Raw genomic sequence first — 21,739 nt, 5'->3', positions numbered from 1 at the left:
AAAAAAAAAAGAAGCAAAAATAAAACCAACAAAACCAACAAAACCCCAAAACAAAACAAAACTTCCAACCAAACTTTCTTAAGAAACTATGTTCTTTAATGTTTAATCTTTGTAACTTTCAAGGCTAACCAACAAGAAGGGATATTTAACCCATGAATAGCATAGTAGCTAACAAGCAAGCTGTAAGTGATGTTCATGTGTTAGAAAAACAAAGTTCAGGGCTTGACATGATTCAGTGATCTAAGACCTGGGGGAGGAAGTCAACATAGCTTGGGAGGAAGGATGTTGCCATTAAAAATGGACACAAAGAGTGCAGAATTTATGGGCCACAAGGACATTTGACAGGACTCCCAAGATAAGGAATAACCAATAAAACTAGTGATTGTGCTGAAATCAGCTCCAAATGGGTAGAAGGTAATTCTGCTGGGGGGGGGTCTGTGGCCAGCAACCCACTGACCTCTGATGCTACAAATCAACTGACCCAAAAGAAGAGAAAAAACTAATCAGCATGGGAAGCAGGGAATCATTAACCAATAGAGAACACTAACTAATTAGAGAACTATGTAATTTGTAGCCAATGCACACTAATTCCTTTGTTTGCTAAAATGTACAAATTGTTAAAAGTTTTGATAATTGCCATGCATGTTAGGTGGAACAATCCCTCATGTACCCAGCGCTGAATAATATCAACTTTCCAACCAAACAAACTGATTGGAGAGTTTATTTTCCCTTTCTCTGTGTCACTGTCTGGCCTTGAGCACTTCCAAAATGGGACAGCCACAGCTCCCTTGGCCAGCCTGTGCCAGGCCCTCCCCAGCCTGACAGGGAGCAATTCCTTCCCCGTACCCCACCTAACCCTGCCCTGGCAGTGGGAAGCCATTCCTGGCACTCCAGATGCTGGCAATGATCCCCCATCTGCCTGTGAGAACTGGGGGGTCACTCTGAGGGCTGCCTGTGCTGTGCAAGGCTCTGGGGGAGCGAGCAGGAGCCAGTCTGGCACAGGGACAGAGATGCTTCTGGTTCGTGCTGGGGGTCCTGCATCCCGGGCTAGGACGGTGCCAGCCTGCAGGTTTCAGTCTCTTTATTAAGAAAAAGGCATATTACAACAACTTCTAAAGTACAGCTCCATACTCTAGTCTCTGGGTGTCAACACATTCTGAAAAGCACTTGGTTAAAAAGCAAGGTCGACAAGAACATCATCCTGGCAAAAAAAAGGTGACATGTAGCAAAACGAACATTCAAATAGAGCAGAGCAGTGTCAGGCCTTTGGCATGTGTCCCTCTGCCTCCCCAGCACGAGGCACAGGCGTTTATTGTTCTCACTGAGCTTCACAAACTCAGCCAAGGACAATGTTTTTTTGCTCCACCGAGAGCACAGCTGCTCTGGGACCAGGGGAGCTGAGAGCAGAGGCGCTGCCCTCCTCGTCCCTCCGAGCCCTCGCAGGGGTCCCGGCGCAGCTCTGGCCAGGCAGAGGTGATGTCCCCACCCCACCCCACTGGGGTGACAGTGACCTTGAGACATACAGACAGGGCTCGTCCTTGCGGGGCTGAGGGGGCTGCAGCACTGTACCCACAGCCCCTGGGCACAAAGGGTCTGCTGCTTCAGACATGCAAAGATTTGGGCATTCCCAGGGCCTGATAGTCTAATTCCTGCAATAATTGCAACAACAGGAAAGGGGAGCTTTCTTGGAAGCTGCAAGATGACTGAAATCTATCGGGAAGAGCCAGGAGGCACAACCACACCCTGGCCAGGGAGGACCAGGCACCGCTTGGGTGTGGGTTGGGTGCACTCTCACACACCAGCAGCTTCCCCCCCTGCTCCTGCCCCAGGTGCCAGGAGAGGGAGGCTGAGATGAAGGGATGGGTGTGGTGGCAGTGCCAGTGTCACCCTGGTCCTGCCCAGAGGCACCATCCCGCCATGGGGTGGGACAGCAGTGTCCCTGCAGGGCCAGAGTGGCAAGGAGGGCACAGAGGCAGACATGGGGCCCTGGGGAGCAAAGGGCAGCTCTGAGGTGAGGGGACACGGCGCTTTGATCCTTGTGCTTTAACTGGCCGTGGTGTCTGGTGGCTCCTCCAGGGCTGCTGTGCTCATCGATCCCGAGCTCCTGCTCGCCCAGCCGGCACTGCTGATCTTATCCACAGATCTCAGGTGCCTGCATGAGGCAGCCCAGAGGCGTAAGGGAGTTCTCCCTGTCCTGCTGGCAGCCAGGCGCCGGCAGTGCAGGAGGGTGACAAGAACGGGCGTGCAGCGAGCGCTGCGGCGTCACTGCAGCCAGGCTGGCTCATCAGGGCTGCCGTGTTCCAGGAAAGGCAGGCTGGCGTGGCTCCACCGGGGCAGCAGGAGCCAGCTCGCAAGGCTGTGCACAAGGACTCCCAAAGGTTCACCTAACCCCTAATGAGGAAAGTCCCTTGTTGTGCTGCTGATCACCTTCCTAGTGTGGAGAGCCCGGGGAGAACTTGGGAGAAGCAGAGCAATCCCTTCGCGCTGCTGGCTCCAGCCACTGCAGGCAGGGTGTTTCTTGCTGTGCCACTGCCACCTCTCCTGGGCAGCCAGGAAAGAGCCCCCCTCAGTGCCTCCAGAGCACCCATCAGCTGGGCCACAAAGCTGGCTTGGCCTGCCATAAGGCGATTCACAGAGAGCTTCCTTTCCTGGCCTGGCCCAGCTCAGTGTCTGCACAGAGCCACGCACAGTGGGAAGGCTGGGAGCCTAGTGGGGATGGGAAGGACACGGCTGGGAGTGCTTGGGTTAGCCCCAGCAAACACATTCAGAAAATATGGCTTTTTAGTTAACAGGGTCAAGAGGAAGATCTTCCTGACTAATCTGCCAGGGTTAAATAAGTCCAGGGGAGCATGCATCCCATTGCCAGGACTGGCTCTGCCACAGCGAGTGCAGCGGGGGCATCTTCCCCCATCCACTGCTCACCTCACACCTGCTGCAAGGTGCATTTGAGACATCAGATAGCACTAGGAAAAATGATGATAATAATAATAATATAATAATAATGAGGAAAATGTGGCTCACACACACAAGACGTTGTTTAACAACGAGCGTTATTGCTATGCTTCCATTTCCAGTCTAATCATTAAGCTTTACAAGCCAACGCCAAACAGTGCCCGTTCCCCCGCTGTGGGCGGCTGTGCTCCTCACTCTGTGCTCTCACAGAGCAGGTCGGAGCTGTGTGTGCCCTTTGGACCCCTGAGGAGTGCAGAGCACAGACTAAACGCACCTACAGATCCCTATCACACCTTACAGGCTAAGGGCGAGCTTACAGTGCGAGGGGGAGTCCACGAGAGCCCCCACTCCAGGAGGGGAGGGCAGGCCCTGCCTGGGCCCCCGTGGCTCTCAGGCTCACGGCAGCTCCAGCAGCCTGCTCAGTAAAAAATAGGAATACTGTCTTTTTGATTTTTTTTTATCATTTTGATCTCTTTGATCATTTTATATAAATACAAAGATTAAAATAATTTATCTCAACATTATTTCTATTACAATCATACAGTGTTTTCCCTTCAAAACAAGTGCATGTATGTGTGTGTATATATATATATATAAGTGTATATATAGTATCTCTAGAGCTTCCCTCCCCCTAAGAAAAGCAGCAGTGACTGAAGCAGGTACAGCACGCAAGAGCTGATCCTTCCTGCTCCAAGGCAAATGTGCCCAAGGAAAAGTGCAGGGCTCACCCTGACAACTCATCTCCAAGCACACTCATTGGCATGGAGGGGTTACTGGGGTGCTGGCTTCCATCCCTTTGGGAACCCCCTCGCTGCCGGCGGCTCTGCCTGCCCGCCCGCCCCTGGGGAGGGACCGGCATGGGGGACTGGAGCGACATCAGCTCCTTGAGCAAGCTGCTAATCACTGTGGAGAGGAAAGGGCCCTGCAGCTCACACAGGGTTGCTTAATTTACATACTAGGCACTACGGATGATGATTGCTAGGAAGGTATTTACACAGGAGAAGGATCATACTTCTCCGAACTCCACTTCTCAATGCTCAGTCATAAACACCGTGATCTCATGAAGAAGTTTGTAATCAAGATGCAACATACTGTGTCTATCAGGATTGTCTAGGAAGGACGGGGAGCAGCTGTGCGCACCGCAGCTGCAGCAGCAGCCGAGCACACAGGGACAGGCATCGCCTCTCTCACCCTACAAGAGAGACAAATCCGCAGCAGGACCTCTCAGAACCTGAGAGAAACAGCGATTTCCAGAGGCCAGTAGCACCTCAGGGGCACAACCTCCCAGAACTGTGCCGCTGGGGCCCTGGGGCTGCTCCCCTCACAAAGGTCCCCTCCGTGTCCCCGAGGGTGGGTGACAGCAGGGCCCCAGCACCCCCAGGTCCCCCAGAGCTGGGCCTGGCACAGGGAAACAGGCGGGAAGCATTCTGCAGCCATGCCGGGGAGCTCAGGGCTTTTGTCCCTCATGTTCCCGTGCTCAGAGCCCCCCGTGCTGCCCTGCACTGCCGAGCCTGTGTGGGCACCCTGGGCACGGGGAGCTCTGCATCCACAGCCCGTGGGCGCCCTGCAGCCTCCCCTGGCTGTGCCATCTGAGGGCTGGGGGCTCCTGGGCTCTGCACGGCCCAGGCAGCAGCTCCAGACACCTCGGGGGCTGCAGACACTGCCCACGAGAGCTTTCGTGCCCCAGGAGCTGCACACTCGGCCTGGCTCTGCCCAGCGTGGCTGTGCTGGGCTCTTCCCAAACCCAGGGCTGTGTTAGGGACCATGGGAGCAGCTGGGGAGTCCCAGCCCTCAGGGCTGCCCTGGGAGAGCACGAGAGGTCGTGTCCTCCAAAGCCTGACTAGTCACATAACAGCCAAAGAAAAGGTGCAAAAGCCGCTAATTTCTGCCCTGCTAGTGCAGCTCATACGCTTTGGGGTTTGTTTTTACCAAAGAGCTGGTTGGCGACTGCTGCTGTCAATCTCATAAAGCATTTTAATAGAGTATATAAATATTGAACTACAAAAATAGACAGCTCTGACTGCACGGGCACACTGAGGGTGAGTGCGGGCAGGCCAAGCCTCGCTAGTCTATGAGGGTGATGTCTTTCAAGAGGTTTCAGACTGAATTGGAAGGAAGTAGGGTCTGATGCTACCCTGCAGCTCCCTGCTGCCCACAGCAGCCGCGGAGGCAGGAGGGTCCTGCGGAGGCTGCTGCTCACGGGGCTGGCAGGCGCTGGCTGCAGGCTGGCAGCCCACACGCCAGGGTGAAACCTGCCCCTTGAGCTGCCCCGAGCAGCACTGAGCACAGCGACCTCTGCCCTGCCTGGCTGCCAGAGCCCTCCCCTGCTAATGGTATTTCACAACGGCCAGGGAGTGATTGTAAAGCTGACGGTTTGGCTGGAAATGGGGCAAGGAGGCGGCTGTGTGTGGCCGTGTGCTGAGAGGGACGGCAGGCAATGGGGGAGGACCGGGGCGCTGCTCTGCCTCAGCAGCAAGCCCAGACCTGGCTGTGGATGTGACTGGGAACCACAGTGCTGGTGCCGAGGAGAGCCCTGCCAGGGGGCACAGGCTGCAGCGCTGCTCCAGCAGCACACAGAGCCCGGCTGCAGCGGCCCAGCAGGAGTGCCGGGCCCTGCCTGTCCAGCTGCCTCGTCCGAGCCCTGCGTGAGGGGAAATCCGTGCTGGAGCCAGCCACACCGCGGCACGGGGAGCGCGGGACAGGCCGGGCCAGCACAGCAGCGCTGTCCCCGGGAAGGGGATCCCTCCGACACCCACAGGACCGAGCTCGTCCAGCTGCCCGCGTTCTGAGAGCCTTGCAGGTGGTGTGCCCGCGATGCCAGGGCTGAGGCCGGGCTGGCTGACCCCGCGGGCCGAGCCGTGTGCTGCTGTGCCCAGGGAAAGCAGCCCGGCGCCCACTCCGAGGGCAGCCGCAGCAGGAAAATCTCATTTTAAAATGCTTCCTCTTCTTTCTTGCTTTGTTTTTTCCTCGCAAGCAGGGCACAGGCGCTCGGACGTGTCCCCCTCACAGCCCGGGTGCTGGAAGCGGCCCTGTCCCGCAGCACTGCCGGCAGCATCCCTGGCTCACACCTTTCGGGCCCCTCCCTGGCTGCCGGTGGGTGGGAGGCGCGGGCAGGGCTCCGCTCTCGGCCGCCCCTCCGCTCCACCGAGGGGACGGGGAAGGAGCCCCCGGTGCCGCGGGGCTCCGGCCGCTCGGCGCCCTCGCCGCCTACTCCTGTGCGCGGGGGGCACCGCGGGCGCCGTGGGCACCGGAGCCCTGCCTCTTGCCGGGCTCGCCCTTGGCCGGCCTGGCCCTGCCCGCGGGCTCGGGCCGCGGGGGCCGCGGGCCGCGGGAGGCCGCGGCGGCGCGGGGCGGGCCCGGCGGCTCGGGCGGCGGGCGCTGAGGGCCGTGCGGCCGCGGCGCGTACAGGAACAGCGCCGGGTCGGGCATGGCGTCGTGCTCCTCCTGCGCGGGGTCCCTGGCCCGGCCGCCGTCCCCGGGCGGGCGCCGGGCGGGCGCCCTGTGGGCGCGGCGGCGGGGCCGGGGCTCGGCCGGGGGCTGCTCGGGGCTCGGCCGCCCGCCCGCCCGGGGGCCCGGCAGCCGCTGCGCCGTGGCGTGCAGCTGCAGCGAGAGGTAGGCGGCCGCCTCCGTCTGCTTCTGCAGCTCGGTGTCGAGGATGGTGACGCGGTGGCTCCGCCGCTTCAGCTCCTCCAGGAACCGGCGCTCCTTGCTGCGGAGGCTGGAGCGCAGCGCGGCCACCAGCGTCTCCTTGTGCTGCAGCTCCTTGCGCAGCTCCAGGTTGTCCTTCTCCTTCTCCTGCAGCTGCGCCTCCATCGCCCGGCACTTCTCCTCCAGCTCGCGGTCCAGGACGTCTGTGGGTCAAGGCACAGAGGGGTCAGGATGGGAGCACTGCTCCTGGCCGGACGTGGCTGCTGGCCACTCCACGGGGCCAGCGTGTCCCAGCAGTGCCATTGAGGCTGCTTGGGTGCTTCTGGAAGCCGGGAAAAAGCCCCCTGTGAGCTGCCCGAGCACAGGGACAGGAGCCCCAGCTCCGGCCCCTGGTGCCACGTGTAACACCCAATGAGGGGTGACAGCAAAAGGCAGCTTCAGTGGAGGATGTTGTTGCCATGGAACCTGCTGCCTCTACCTTGCTGCAGTTTTAAAATTTCCCTAGGTAAGTTGTTTTTCACCCTAAAAGTGACTTTGAATGTGTGCAGAGGGTGTGGGGGAGCACACAGGCTGGAAGAGAAAAGGGAATGGTGCAGGGAAACCATCAGCCCAACTTTGGAGGCACTTCTGACCTCAAGCCCTGGGACTCCAAAGCCTTGTTAGTCAGGATGGAGATGCTAACCCAAGACTACAGAGAAATTGGGCTGTGCTCAGCAGGGCAGGAGCCTCCATCCTGGGACAAGGGAGCGAGTTCTGGGGAATGCTGTCCTGGGGCAGGATGGCCAGGCAGCTTGGGGAATTCACAGCTTGGGTTCTGGGGCCAAGCCCAGTGGGCAGCAGGAGGGCTGAGGACTCCTGACCCCAGCCCTGGCTGCCTGCTCCAGCACCCAGCCCTTGGCAGGGTGCAGGCTGGCACCTGCCCGCGCTCCCTGGCCTGCCCAGGCCTGCTCCCATCCTCTGCAATAATCTGCTTTTTATTGTGTGATTGGCAGCCACTTACAGCCTCAGCTCCTTAGTGTTTCTGCAGCTTTGTAATGAGGTCTTAGGGAGGCAGTTGCAGGCAGTAATTACTGCATGAACGGCACTAGAAGAGCAATCATTTGATGGCATCGTAAACGAGGTGCTGCCCCATAAATGTGGCAAAGTGATTATGCCGCTCTGAAAGGCTGAAGGATGGGCAGGCACCATGGGTGGCACTCGCTGCATTGTGGCTGGTGGCACCCGATGGCACCCGGTGGGCTGGGCACCAGGCCCTCGGGTGCACAGCAGGGACCCCTGGCTCCGAGGGAGGGGCTGGCAGTTTGGAATTGCCATGGAGCCAGCCCTGGCACTGCGTGAGGGTGCCGAGGGCAGGACCCTGCTGGCCCCAGTGAGAGCAGCTGCACCCACGCTGGCACTGAGGGCAGAGCACAGGCTGGGGCTCGGTGCCAGGGGCCGTGCCCGGGCAGCGCCAGGGAGGAGCTCCAGTTTCATCTGTGGGCAGAGGCAGGAGGGGAGCCAGGCTGCTCACACAGCAGCCTCTGCCGGGCGTCAGCAGCGGTGCTGCTGCCAGCAGGCTGTGCCCTGCCAGGCCTGCCCAGCCCCACTGCCCCTCAGGCCGGGTCCCTGTGCCTCCCTGCAGGGCCCCTCTGCCCCCTCACCTGCTCCCCCTCGCCTTGTGCCCAAAGCTGTGCTCTTACCTTGTTGGCGGGCCTCCAGCTCTTTCATTTCCAGGTCATGGGTGAGCTCTGGAAGAGAAATCCAACAGGACTGAGGAGGAGCATGCCACCCATTCTGTGCTCCCCGTGTCTCCCTCTGCTCCCTTTGGGGCACTGGATGTCACTGGGGCTGCAGTGCTATCTCTGCCCAGCCTTCTTGGGAGTGTGGCCAAGGCTGAGCTAAAAATAGGCAATTCTGGCAATTTAAATGTTATTAAGCAGCCTCATGGCCGAGACATTGTCCACAGGATGGTTTGCTCCTCTGACAATGCCTTTTCTTTTTCTGAAAGAGTTGCTGAACCATTTTCAGTGCTGTAAACCAGGACAAAGAGCAGAGCAATGGATTGAAAATAGACCAAAGTGTAAGCTGCCACCCAAAGCATTTCATAATTTACTGCTCCAGGCTGATTGCTGCCCCTGCACATGCCGTGAGCAGGGACAGCCTCGTCCCAGCACGGTGTGCCTGCAGAAGGATGCTGCCCTGCTCCAGGGCAATGTGGAGCTTCCAAATCCCTTCCAAATCGCAGGAGCTGCAGCACCCACCTGCCTGCTCAGCCCCAGAATGCTGCCTCCTCTCTGCTGCCCTTTGCCTGCTCGCTGTCTAGCCCCAGGCTGCAGCACCAGGTCACAAAGGGACCTTCTGGAGTTCACTTCACCCTGCACTCTAACAGACAGCCCCTTTTGAATTAATTATCACATCCCACCCAACCACTAACAGCCCTGAGCAGAGGAAGAGAGTGGTAGCAGCAGCATTCAGCTGTTTGGGGGCTATTTTTCCCCTGAAAATGAGTTCAAATGGTTAATCTTTGCCCTACATTTTTCTTTTAATCTGCTTTTGTGTTGACTCTAATCCTCATCACTGCCATCCTTCTGAACCCAAACGCTTGTCTGAGGCTGCTCTGCCTGTCTGTCTTGGAAAACAAATCTGTAGTGAGGAGGCAGAAGTACCTGAGACCGTAATGCAGTTTCTGGAAAGCATTCAGCACTCTCACTGCCCCGGTGGGAATCAATGGCCATTGTGCTATTTTTTCTGAAGCTAAAATAATAGGTTTGGAGTCTCAGATATATTTCAAATGAAAACCAAAGCAGCTGCTTGTTTCCTAAGACATCATCCTGCTGATCAAGTGCGGGGATGATGCACAGCCCAGGGTCCCAGTTTCTGGTGCTGATCTGCTTCAGCACCATCCCCATGACCCCGGAGGGGCAGCTGAGAGCCACCTCTGTGGGAGGGAGAGCCTTTCCCACAGGGGTACCTCAGAGAGACAAGGGGATAGTGAGAAAGTCAGAAACAACAGTGCCAGGGCAGCAGGCAAGGCTCTACCGGGCCACATTGAGGAAAAACTGACTTAGACACTCTACTCTAAGTCAGTAACAAACAGCCCCCAGATAATGACACTCAAATGTCAGGAAAGTCTCCTTAAAACTGCCAAGGGGTTGCCTGGCACTCCTGGCAGAAGCACACACCTCCCCCAGGAGGACAGGACCCCTCTGGTCAGATATGGCTGGCCTTGGGTCACACTGGGAAGGGAAGATCACCCGTGCAGTGGACTCATTTCAGCCCATGGGGACAGATCCCCCAAGTTTGATTTAGGCAGCAGAACCTCACTGTCTTGCCTGCCTGAAGAGGCCATAGATGAAACCATTAAAACAATGAAACAGAACAGCAGGAGCTCAGAAAGGATGGGGGAAAAGAGCTAATTTTATCAGTGCAGACATTTCTTTGTTTCCCAAGAACCCGGGAGAATGAGAGGCTGGAAGACAAGGAGTAATTAGCTATGGCTGAATTATTGATGAGAGCAGCAGCACAAGTTGGAATGAGTTCCAGTGGTGGCAGAAGGCTGGGCAGCCATCCCTGCTGCAGGGGTGGCTGCAGGGGAGTGTGACACTGCTGCAGCGGGGCTGTGGGCAGCTGTGCACCCTGCAGCACAGCCAGGCAGGGCCCTGAGCCTCGTGCTGCAGCCTGCACTCGCCTCCTCTGCGTCCTGCCCAGCACCTGTGTGAGCTGCCCGGGCTGCCAGCAGGAGCCTTCCTGCCCGAGGAGCCCTGTGAGCACTCAGCTCCCACACACCGTGGCCCCCCCAGCTCACCTGAGCAGTGCTTCTGCAGGCGGAGGATCTCCAGGTGCAGGTCATGGAGCAGCTCCATCTGCTCCTTCTTCAGGAAAGCAATGTGCCGCTGCACACTCTGGATCTGGTGCTCCAGGGACACGGTCTCCATCGCAACCAAATTCACAGTCCAGGCCTGCAGGGAGGGGAGATGGCTCTGATCAAACGTGCAGCAGTGCGCTGTGCTCACGAGCCCCGGCCCCGGAGCCCTTGTGAGGGCAGAGCCCGGCACTGAGGTGCAGGGTGGTGCCTTCTATCCTCAGCCCTCTCCACAGGGACTGTGGCTGTGGGCAAAGCAGCCCTGCTCAGCTGATGCCCACAGCATGGGAATGGCCTCAGCCCTCTCACCTTCCAGCGCCTCTGGGGCCAGCTCCTGTCCTGCCTGCTCTGAGACTGCACAGGCAGAAAATCCTGCTGCATGAACCCTGGCATCACAGCATGCATGTCTGTTCTGAATTTGGCCCTAGGAAATACTTTATCGTTGAGTAGGATGCATCTGGGACAGGATTGCTCCTCGTTGTCCCCAGGTGGGAGTTGCACCAGAGACGATTTTGGCTCTCACTTGACAAGCCCCACATTACACAGCAGCAACTGCAGCGAGCGATCCAGCACATGAAAAATACAATATGCTCTGTCTAACCCGATCAGCACTGCACAGCTAGGAGAGTCACGTTGTCTTCCAGGAGAAGGAACATCTTCCCTGGTAATTTTCCTGGCAGACAGGAGCTGCTGGCAGGCTGTGCCAGGCAGCCGAGCCAGGCTGGGGGTCTGTCCCCACGGCATCAGTGGCTGTGGCAGAGCAGCTGCAAAAGCCACCCACCCACCTGTGCTGCTGCACAGAGAGATAAAAATAGCCCCTGAAAGAGCCCTTTTCCCAGGAAATACCATTTTGTGGTGTGTGGAATCTGTCCTTGCTCCCTGCACACAGCCCAGGAGGAGGGAAGCTGCAGCAAATCAAGGTAACCTGGCAGAGTGGCTGGACTCAATGACCTCAGAGGTTTTTCCAACCTACGGGGAGATGCTGTGCCACAAGCCTCAGGGATGGAGTGCATCATCCTGTCCCTGGGCAGCTGCTTCCCACATCTGACTCCAGTTTTCTCTCTACAGAACTGCAGAACCAAGCGAGCACTGTGGCTCACTGTTCCAGCACCCCTGGCATGGTCACATAGGGCATTTTGCAATTCCTGCACCCGGAATGCATTTAAGATCAATCCCTCAGTAAGAGGTCCTGGCAGTGCCCCAAGGTCAAAGCTTTGTTCCTGCCAAAGGCTCTGTAGATTTGTGACAACTCTACAGTCAGGTCTGTCTCCACGTTCCTGTATTTGATGAGGTGGGGGGTGCAGGCTGGCTGGGGCCAGCTGAGCACCCAGCCTGCTGGTAAATGATCCAAAGTGCATTGTCCTGTAGTCGTCCTTATGGAAGGTGTCAAAGCCAGCTGTGCCAGGGGGCTGGGGCTGCCTGGGCCATCCTCCTTGGGGGGCCATATGTCCTGATGCCAGTGCACGAGTTAAGGGAGTTACCTGGCATCTGCCAGAGACCAGGAATGCAAACCACACCATGGGTACATCCTCCTGCCAGCCCTGGCCGTGGTGGGCTGAGCTTCTTGATGGGAGTTGTGCTCCTCATCTCAGGAAACATCAGAAAATAGGTTGGCCAAAGCCCAGGGGACACACACTGCTATTTTCAAGCACTTTGTTCTGTCTAGTAGAAATGTCTTTAGTAGAAATGGCTGCAAATTTTCCATTGAACTTTCCCTTCTCCCATTAAGTAGGAAATTTCTTTTAACCCATGAAAATATTTGGCTTTAAAAGTAGTTGATAGATTTCAAGCTGCAAAAAAAGGTCAAAGAAAAAAATCTGGAATTGAGATCTGTTTGTTGTCTCTGATTTGGAAGCAAAGAGCCTTCATAATTTACCTGTGTGTGCAGAAAGAGGTGTCTGTCTCCAGAGTTGCAATGGGAAATCCTTAGTGGGTTTGAATCAGCTTTGCCTGACCAACATGACTTTCATGTTTTCTCTTGAGAAGCAGCTCTCAGCTTGTGGCAGGAACACCTGAAGCCCCACAGGGGAGCGAGCACCTTGTTTTGTTTAGCCACCAACCTCCCACCAGTACTAAGGGCATGGAGCAAGGCAGGGGTGGGACACAGAGGCAAGCAGGGTGGGAGCTGCCTTCGCTGGAAGTGAGGACAATGCTGGAAACAGTCATGCTGTTGCCCAAGAGCAGTGAGGGGAAGAGCTCTCCAGGGATTCCAGGGACGCGAGGCTGCTTCTGTTCACCACCTGCAGCCCCGTGGGAGGGACATGTTGTCCCCTCTGCAGGTCACACAGCTCTGCCTCACAGCTGATGATGCAAGAGCCAGAGCTGTTAAGGAAGATGCAATCTCATCCTGAGGCTTCAGTAACATCAGTGTTGGAGTGTCCCTAACTTTACCAGAGGGCAGCAGATAAGCGTTTGCGTCACCGAGGCAGTGTCCACCTTTTACCCCAAAGGAGTTCAGAACCAAACTCTCGACAGCTGGTGTCCTCTCTCCAGTGCTTCTGAAGGCAAGTGGGATTGCAGCAGCCTCCTGAGCCTTTGTTTTGATGTGTGCCTTCTGTCATTTCACACAGTTCGATCCTGGGCGGTGCTGGGAGTTAATAAGGATTAGCTGCTGCTGCTGCTGGCTGATTTAACACTTGCAGGGTCACTGCAGCTCCCAGCTGGTAACACCAAAACTCCCTGTGCCCAGGGCTTCAGAACACCCACAGTGGTGATGACCAGAGGCCTGCACAGTGAACCATGGCAGGAACTTTCAGCCTGTGCCACAGACACGAGAGCCAAAGCATGGTGAGTGGGGCTGTCCTTCCCACCGGCTCCTCCTGCCCCAGCTGGTGACCGTGGCTCCCAAAAGGAAGGCTGTACTGCAGTGAATAGGGACACGGTTGGGTGCCCCCACTCTGATCCCTCCCTTGCTGCTGGAGCCATTACTTCTCCTTTCCAGACTGGTTCTAAGATGCCAGGACAACTGGTGGTGGAAGCTCACAGGGACCGTGTACTCTGTGATTGTGACGAGCTACGTATGAGGTTACAACCCTAGAAAACAATGCCATTCATAATAAAAGCCAAGAGTAAGTGACAGTAGTCCTCTTTAGCTTGAAGGATGCTCTGTGCCATTGTGCTTCTGAGGGCTGTACATGTGCACACACAGCAGCAAAGGAGGCAGAGCCAGCTGAGCAGTGTGGTTTGCCCCAGTTCAAAGGTGACACCTGCAGCCTGAGCTGGCCCCTGCTCCGTGCAGGGCTCTGGCTAAACAGATCTCTCCAGTTTGGGGAATGAACACCCACAGGGCTTTGCTCCACCTCTGAGAGCTTTCCAGGAACGAGGTTCCCTTGCTGATCCCCCAAGATTTTGAGCACAGAACTGAGGAGATGGCACTGGGCTCAGCCCCCTCCAGTTCCCCACGTGGAGTGACCGTGGGCATGGTCTCAGCTGCTGAGCCTTCCTGGGCACCTGCTCTAAACCATGGCTTCTTCCACACCTCTTGTGCTTTCACCATGCAACCATGACCTTTGGCATAAGCATATTGGGAGTCCTGATCTCTGCTGCTTCTTTCAAAGCGCTGGTGGAAAACCCCAGTGAGATTTACAATTTCATCCCAGTTTATCAAATTCTTATTTCACAAACCAGAATGACTGAAGCAGCCTCTTGGAGCAGCTACAATGACCAATTCAGTTGCAAGCCTACCAGGAGCTGATTTCCTTTGCACAGACAGGTTGATCGAGAGTTTGCTTCCAGGGCAAAACTCTGCTTAAGTCTGCCGTTCAATGTAAACCAGAATCCCAAAACTTTGACCCAAGAAAAGCCCTCCATCCCAATGATGCATCTGAAAGGGAGAGGCAGTACTGCATATCCACGTACCTCTGCACACATGCCATCACACCATGGTCTGGCCCTTTTCTGTGATTATTATCCTCCACAAATGCAAATTAGCTGGGAGTCAGGGGGCATGAGGTTTGCAGGAGCAGGTCGATACTTTGTCCTGCTGTGGCTGCCAGCAACCCCTGCTCCATCACATTGAAACATACGCGGGAATAAACACTGATACACACTAGAAATCCACAGTGCTTGGTATTTACAGCTCAAAGAATATAAACTGCAGCCGTGCCACTAAGCTAGTGTGTCTTTAAATGTAGGGAAATCAGGCAAGCAGGAAGCTCAGAAACTTGCAGAAGGTCACAGAGGCAGTGGTGATGCCAGGAATAGAAACCAGAGGTGAAATCCTGGCCTTGGAAAAGTCAGTGGGAAACCATCCCTGATCTCAGCAGAGGCAGAATTACACTCGGAGTGCTGTTTGCTATTCATTATCTGTCAGTATCTATTTACAGATAAAATCAATACAGATGGTGATTATAAATTATTGTTTCTTGCAGTTCCCCGAGCACAACCGCCTGAGGAGAAGCCCCAGTGACGCTTGTCAGGGGGCTGAAGGCCAGCCCGTGCTTTCTCCTCCCGGCTCCCAGGGAATTCGCTCTGGATGCAGCTCTGCTCTGGGAGCGGACCCGGGCCATCCCCGCCGCTCCGGAGCCGCGGTGCCGCCCGCACGCCGGGGCTCGGCAGCGCTCTGCCCGGTGCCGGTGCGGGCTCCGCAGCGGCGGCAGACCCGCCGGGGCTCGGGGGGGCCGCGGGCACCGGCCGGGCGGCATCGCTGCGGCGGCAGCGCCCGCGGGGTCACCTCCCGGCAGCGGCAGGTTCCACACCGGGCACGGCGGGGCCGCGGGCAACGCGCGCAGCCCGGGGACCCGCCCGGCCCCAGCGCGGCCCAGCCCGGCCCTGCCCTGCCCTGCCCGCCGCCGGTGCCTTACCTGGGGGGAGCGGCGGGGCCCCACGGGGCGCCCGCTGGGCGTCATGGGGCGGCGGGGCCGGGCCGGGCCGGGCCGGGGCCGCGGCGGCTCCCGCGCTGCCCGCGCTGCCTGCGGCGGCCCCGCCTCGCCCGGCCCGGCGCCGCCGCCCGTAAACAGGCGGCAACGTGACCGGAACTGGGGCGCTCCGCCGGGGCGGGCGCGGAGCCTGCCCGGGGCCGGGCCGCCGCATCCCCGGCACCCTCGGTGCGGCGGGGCTCAGCCCCCCGCGACCCTCGGCGCCGCGCTCCCGCTCCCCTGCGCCCTCGCTGCGGCCGGGCCCCGCTCCTCGGGGTGCCTCTCCTCCGGGGTCTCGGGGTCTCGCTCCCCGTGGGTCTCGGGGTCTCGCTCCCCGTGGGTCTCGGGGTCCCGCTCCCCGGGGACTCGGGGTCTCGCTCCCCGTGGGTCTCGGGGTCCCGCTCCCCGGGGCCTCCGGCGCGGCCGGGGCTCCGCTCCCCGCCGGCCCCGCCGCTGTCCGCGGTGCTGAAGCCCGAGGCCGGAGCTGCCCCGGGGGTCCCGCGGCCGCCGCCCGCCCAGCCCCGGCGCGGGCACCCCCAGCAGCCCCGGGGGGTGACGGCGGGGCTCTGCCGGTGGGGACGGAGCGGCGGTGTGTCCCTGCGGGGCTGCAGTGCCGCCGCCGCTCGGGGAATGCGAGTCAAATGCGGGCCGGGACCGGCCGCAGCCGGGAAACCGGGCTGCCCAACCGGCGGAGCTGTGCTCACAGGGGTGGTGAGAAAGACTTGTTTACTCAAGTGGTTACTGATTTTTCGTGCCTTTTGTTTGTGCCCAGAGCAGCTGGGGCTTCGCTCTGAAGGATGACTCAATCCTTTGCGCCTGTGCTCGGCGGGGATGCAGGGATGCGGTGGCCTGTTCCACGGCGCACGGCGCAGGGAAATGGTAGCGCCCTCCCGTCAGCTGACAGTCTGCTGATTCCCGTTCCCTCGCCCAAATGTGCCTGAGAGAGCCGCGCTCCTGCTCGGATGCTGAACCGCGCTGCCGGCTCCCTGTTCAAGCTGCTGCAGTCCCGGTGTGCAGCCAGCACAGAGCAGCTGTAGGGGAGCTCACACAGTGTGGTCTGTGGTGTCATTCTGCCATCCCACATCCTTCCCTCCCCTTGAATGCTTCCAGGCTCTGGGTGAGTGCTGGTGCTCCACAGACCCAGCGAGGTTTGCTGTGGCCGATAGACTGCCCTGTGCCTGCAGCAAAGCACACGCTCCAGGTGTGATACAGGTTTGTGACATCTCTGCACAGTAATGGCCAAGGACTGGACCCTCACTTGATGCACAGTGCTGGGGTCCAGCCTGGCCAGTTGTTTCTGGCAGCTGAGAAGGGCTGGGATTTGTGTTAGGGCTCATCTATGAAGACTAAGTTTAGTTCACACAAAGAAAGAAATCATTGAATCAAGAGAAAAGATGAGCAGTGTGGTCTGAAGGTCTGTACATGCACACACAAGAAGCTCACTTGCAATAAGTTATTCAGACTCCTCTGCTTGCAGCCCCAGACCATGCAATGGAGAGCTCCAGGGCCTCCCAACGCTCACCCAGTCATGCCAGCTGCTGAGGGGGCCTCCTCTCAACTTGTGTTCTCTGGAAAATGAGTTCTTCTTGAAACAAGGAGTGGTTACGGGGCCACAGATGCCAGTGTGAAGGGGAGAGTGCAGCCGTTCTTGTTCAGAGCAGCACTGTCTCACGTGGAGCCCCTCTCGCCCATTTGTGACCCTCGAGTCAACGCTTGCCAAGGTGTCCCCCGTCCCTCTCAGGGCAGTGTGCCACATTCAGGGTGTGTGGGTGTTTTCAGTGTCTCCCTGTGTGTTCCCCTAACTTGTGTGCTACCCTGAGCAGCAGCGAGCCGCAGACGGGAGCTGGGGGGAGGAGAGAGGGGGAACGTCTGAGTGCATCATGTTTCACAAGGTTTGTACAATTTCCATTGATTTTCCACTGGATAAAAGACAAGCCTGCAAACAGCCAAGGTCAGGCACTCGGGGACAGGGAGCTGCTGTGTAAATGAGGTCACCGCTCCCGGCTGCAGCCCGCCGGGGACAGCAGCAGAGCAGCCTCTGCACCCCGCGTGGTGCAGGAGCGCCGGCTGCCTCCACAGCCACCCCTGGCAGCTCGGGGTCACGCACAGGCTGCTCGTGTTTCCCATCACCAGTGCCAAAGGTAACTGGTTTCACTGGCAGCTTGCTTGAGCAGACACGGCATGGCAGTGCCTGTGCTGGTGCCTCCAGCCACCGTGATGTCCTGCACTGCAGTTATGCTGCGTCCCTTCCCCACTCCCTGCTTGCTCTGAGACAGGAGCTCCTGTTCGAACAAGTCTGAAGTGAGGCAGAGATGGCAGGAATTCCAATTCAGGAGGAACTGGGGGGTCCCTGCTGCGGCCTCAGCCCCGTCACTGAGCTCCAGAGCCTGCTGGCCAGAGGCGGTCAGCTCCTGGGCTGTTGTGCCCCAGCTGGAGGCATCCCGCTGCCATGAGCCTCAGCGGGAGCGCTGGCAGCCCCTGCCCACGGGGACCCGCGGGGCAGCGGGCGGGGGACACGCACCCGGTGCCCCAGGTGCGGGTTCTGCGGCAGCAGCCTGGCTTTCCCCGGCCCGAGGCTGCTGGGGACTGTGGGCATGCCGGATGGGGAATGTGGGGATGAAGCCTCCGGGATGAGAGATGCGGAATGCGAGATGCCGGATGCGGGCACCGCGGATGGGGCTGCGGGCGGCAGCTCTCCGAGCGGGGCTGGGCTCCGGCGCCGCCGCCGCTGCTGCTCCGTGCCGGCACTGACCTCTAGTGGCACCGGCAGCGGCACCGGCAGCGGCACCGGCAGTGGCACCGGCAGCGGCAGAGGCACCGGCGGACAGCGGCACCGGCGGCGGTAAGGATAAGCGGTACCGGCGGCGGTAAGGATAAGCGGTACCGGCACCAGCCCCGGTACAGGCAGCGCCCGTGAGTCTGTGTGTGTGTGTACATGTGTGTATGAGTGTGTGTGTATGCATGTGCGTGTGTGTGAGTGTGTGCCACAGTCAGCGGGCAGGGACAGGCCCTGGCAGCGCCTGGTGCTGCTGCTGGCACCCTCCTTCCTTCCTGGGGCTGCCAGAGGAGCTGAGGGCTGGGGCCTCTGCCGGCAGCTCTGGATGTGGCCAAGGGCATGTGCTGGCCCAGCCCTCCAGTGGTGACTGATTCCTGGAAGAAACAGCTGACTCCCAGTGGGAGCTGCATCCCATGTGCACTGGAGTTAACTGGAATCCTGTGCCCTTCCAGGGTGGCTACGGGAGTGCTTTGAGACCAGAGCTTTCCCCCACCACCCCCGAGTTAATTATTGGGGGATTTTTTTCATTTAATGTATAAATGAGTTTAACTTTGCCTCAGATATTATTTTTCAACCTAATTGAAATGTAGTGTGTGTGTGCCTTCTAATTGCTTTGAAGAACCTAATAAGAAGCTCCTTAAAGTCTAAAGGCTAAAAGCTGGAGGATTTTAATAAATTTAACATTAGCTTAACATTTCCACAGGGATTGGAAAATATCTACTTGTAAGGATATTTGCTTGAGCTAAGCAATACAACTTGTTCCTCTGTGTTAGTGCATATGTGATATGTGAATTTTTATTTTTTCTCATTGTCTAAAAACTTTTTTTAAAATGAAGGTTGCTTTTATTTTTAAATCTCCCAGGTCTGTAAAAACTGTTATGGTGAAGCAGGGGTGGGTCAGCTCTGGTGCTGCAGGGGTAGGAGGGTGAGTTTTGGCTCTCCCCTGCTCCCTGCAGTGCATTCTGTCGCTGTTCCCTGCCTGTGCCCCCCTGCAGCCGGTGCTGGGGGAGCTGTGGCTGGGCTCAGAGCAGAGCAGGGTCAGCCCTGCAGTGAGTGCTGGGAGCAGAGCCCGGCTCCCCCTGAGCTCTCTGTCCTTTTACAGCTCTGGGGCTCTGTGGAGCTCTCCCTGAGCCCGCTGGTGCCACCAGAGGTGGGGTGCCAGCCATCTCCTGGGCACAGCTGGCACACACGAGGGCTCCCGGGGACCCCCTCTGCTCCCCCCACACCTGGACAGGTTCTCCCTGGCGGGTGGCTCTCTCCAGCCATAACCGGGGCAGATGACAGCCCCTGTGAGGGCAGGCCACTGCCCAGGTTTGGGGGAGCCCCAGCTCCTTCCTGTGGCCCAGCAAGGCACAGCCTCCAGCCAGCACAACCTCTGCTCCCCAGCTGTGAGGGAGCATCAGTGCCCTCCAGATGTGCTTGCACCCAACCACAGCAGGGCTTCAGAATCACCAAAAACAGGAATTTACTTGAGTAGCTAACGCCATTTGCTTTAAATGAAGCTGTTGGCTTGTGGATGCAGCTGTGAAATTAAATTCTCAAAGATCAGAAAAGTGAGGCTTTAGGGCCAGAACACCACTTTTGAGAAGCAGCTTTCAGTGTGGCTCACTCCGGGCTGCACGTGTGGTTTGCTGCAGCGCCAGGGGCTCCGGGAGGGAAGTTCCGGCTCGGGCAGGTTTTGCTCTGAATTTATGGGAGAACAGCTCTGCCGGCTGTGCCGGGCGGGTTGGGTGGGTGCTCTTACAGCGAGCAAGGACCGTGACAGAGCAGGGCGGGTCCAGCCCCGGCCGTGCCGCTGCGGCCTCGCCCGAGGGAGCGGTGAGTGGGGGGCTCGGGGAGGCGCGGGGTGCCAGGGCCCGTCCCGGGGGTGCTTTCCCCGCTGGCAGCTCCCGGGGCACTTTGGGATGCTCAGCGCACTCGCTCGGAGTGCCTGAGGGCTGGGAAGCGCACGATTCCCTGGAGCCCCGGACGGGGTCCAGCTGCCCGGCGCGGGACTCCGGGGTGCGCGGGGAGGTGCCAGGGCTCTGTGTGCCCCTCGGGGCTGCCCCGGCGGGGGCGTTGCATAAGGCTTTACATAACCGGGCACAGCGCTGCGCCCCCCCGCACCTGCCCGGGCCGGGCCCCCCCGGTCCCCGGGCGCCGAGGGGGCGGGAGCGCCGGGACCGGCGCAGGAACCGGCGCAGCCGCCCCAGCCCGGGGCCGGTGCTGGTGCTGAGGAGCCGCCGCCGGCTCCGAGCGGGGTCTGCGGGCCCCCCCCGCCCGGCGGGACCCCCGCGATGGCCTCGGGCAAGGCGGCGGGGGAGCGGCGCTGGGAGCTGGTGCGCTGGTGAGTGCGGCGGGCCCGGGGGTCCCGGCTGGCTCGGCAAGGGGACCCCGAGCTGGAGAGCGGCAGGGGCTCAGCCTGCCAGGGGGCTGGGCTGCGGCGCGGGGATGCTCCCAGCCCGGGAGAGAGGAGAACCAGGGCTGCGGGGACCCCGGGTAGGGGTGAGGGGACACGGGACCTCGCCCTGGATCTGGGATGCTGCGGGGCGCTCCGAGGGGCACCGCGGGGTCCCGGCTGGAATGGGGGTCCCGGCTGGAGCGGGGTCCCGATAGGAGCGGGGGTCCCGGCTGGAGTGGGGGTCCCGGCTGGAGCGGGGTCCCGATAGGAGCGGGGGTCCCGGCTGGAGTGGGGGTCCCGGCTGGAGCGGGGTCCCGGCTGGAGTGGGGGTCCCGGCTGGAGCGGGATCCCGATAGGAGCGGGGGTCCCGGCGGGGCGCCTGTTCCAGCCGGGGGGACACACGGGGGTGCGGGGAGGGGGCGGGTCTGTGCTGGGAGGGGGATCGCTGGCAGAGGCAGCAGAGTCGCATCCCGAAGACTTTGCACTCGGGGAGGGTCCTGCCCGCTGGGGAGAAGCGTGGGAGCGGCAGCGTGCCGGGATGCCGAGGTCTCGTTCCGGGGGAGTCCCGGGCGTGCGGAGGCTCCTGCGGTCTCTGCTGCGAGGGGACGGGCTTGGAACAGGGCACCGTCTGTGCCCGGATCAGCCGGGACGGGCTGACATTGAGAACAAGCTTTGTCTGTGTTCTTTTATGTTGAATTGTGCAGTTTGTGACGTCCGAAGCTTGTGACTTTTGAGCAGGGCGCTGCGGCGGTGCCCGGCGGGGCTGGGTGCTCCAGGGATGCTGAGGGGAGCGCTGGCACGGGCCCGGCTGTCCCTGGCAGGAACAGAGCCCGAGCCAGCTGTGGGCGGGAGCCCCTCAAACCAGGGCCAGAGTGGGAGTCACTGAAGCTTTTTCTTTTCCTCTCTCCCTCCCTTCCCCCCTCCTTGCAGCCAAGGACACTTTTCCCCTCTCACACTTGAACAAACTGCTGCAGCAGCTGCGTGGCCGGGCTGTGCTGTGTCCCCACTGCCTCACCCCACCTCCCAAGGGACAGTCTGGCTTCCCTTGGCTCTGTGCACGGTTATCAGAGCAGAGCTGCAGGGAGCACTGCCACTGCACCCTGCTCAGATGCTTTTAGCCAGAAAATTGGCAGGCCACTCTGTGCTGGGGATGCTGGGGAGCCTTTTGGGTTTCCTTTAGCTACTCACAGTTCCTGCACTGTCACTGCCTCAGCTCACAGGACCTGCAGGGCTGCTGGGCTCAGGCAGGTCACAGAGCCCAGCACAGCACGTGGGGAGCTGATGGC

At 59.4% G+C, this 21,739-nt stretch overlaps 2 protein-coding genes across 10 annotated transcripts in view; one reads left to right on the top strand and one right to left on the bottom strand.

The window, feature by feature from the left end:
- The window catches only part of RAP1GAP2 (RAP1 GTPase activating protein 2), a 73,884-nt gene that overhangs the window by 965 nt on the left and 51,180 nt on the right, over positions 1–21,739 (top strand). The window contains exon 1 of one of the 8 annotated variants that reach the window (XM_064394243.1): positions 17,877–18,139. The exons of 2 other annotated variants lie outside the window; for them this stretch is intronic. In XM_064394243.1, coding sequence (XP_064250313.1) covers positions 17,892–18,139 — 248 coding nt within the window. In that variant the 5' untranslated portion in view covers positions 17,877–17,891. 5 more of the 8 variants (XM_064394247.1, XM_064394248.1, XM_064394255.1 and 2 more) reach the window with 5 other exon arrangements.
- On the bottom strand, positions 383–16,040 carry CCDC92B (coiled-coil domain containing 92B). Of its 2 annotated transcripts, none has more exons than XM_064394257.1 (4): positions 15,244–16,040; positions 10,385–10,538; positions 8,280–8,327; positions 383–6,803 (listed from the first exon to the last, which is right to left on the bottom strand). In XM_064394257.1, exons 1-4 carry the CDS (start codon positions 15,286–15,288, stop codon positions 6,160–6,162), a joined length of 891 nt encoding a protein of 296 aa, XP_064250327.1. In that variant the 5' UTR covers positions 15,289–16,040; the 3' UTR covers positions 383–6,159. The 2 variants fall into 2 exon arrangements, with proteins under 2 accessions (XP_064250327.1, XP_064250328.1); XM_064394258.1 differs by lacking the exon at positions 15,244–16,040 and adding an exon at positions 11,288–11,610.

This window comes from Passer domesticus, chromosome 19, assembly GCF_036417665.1.
Source record: "Passer domesticus isolate bPasDom1 chromosome 19, bPasDom1.hap1, whole genome shotgun sequence".
NCBI classification, from domain to species: Eukaryota; Metazoa; Chordata; class Aves; order Passeriformes; family Passeridae; genus Passer; species Passer domesticus.
Note: the sequence above shows the minus strand (reverse complement) of the source record. Positions and strands in the feature narration are given on the sequence as shown.

Excerpts from the sequence above, each read along its gene's own strand:
- CCDC92B (XM_064394257.1), bottom strand. The coding sequence starts at position 15,288 with ATGACGCCCAGCGGGCGCCCCGTGGGGCCCCGCCGCTCCCCCCAG. Across the intron at positions 10,539-15,243 it reads GGCCCCGCCGCTCCCCCCAG|GCCTGGACTGTGAATTTGGT; the intron begins GTAAGGCACCGG and ends CCCTCCCTGCAG. Across the intron at positions 8,328-10,384 it reads CCTGCAGAAGCACTGCTCAG|AGCTCACCCATGACCTGGAA; the intron begins GTGAGCTGGGGG and ends TTTCTCTTCCAG.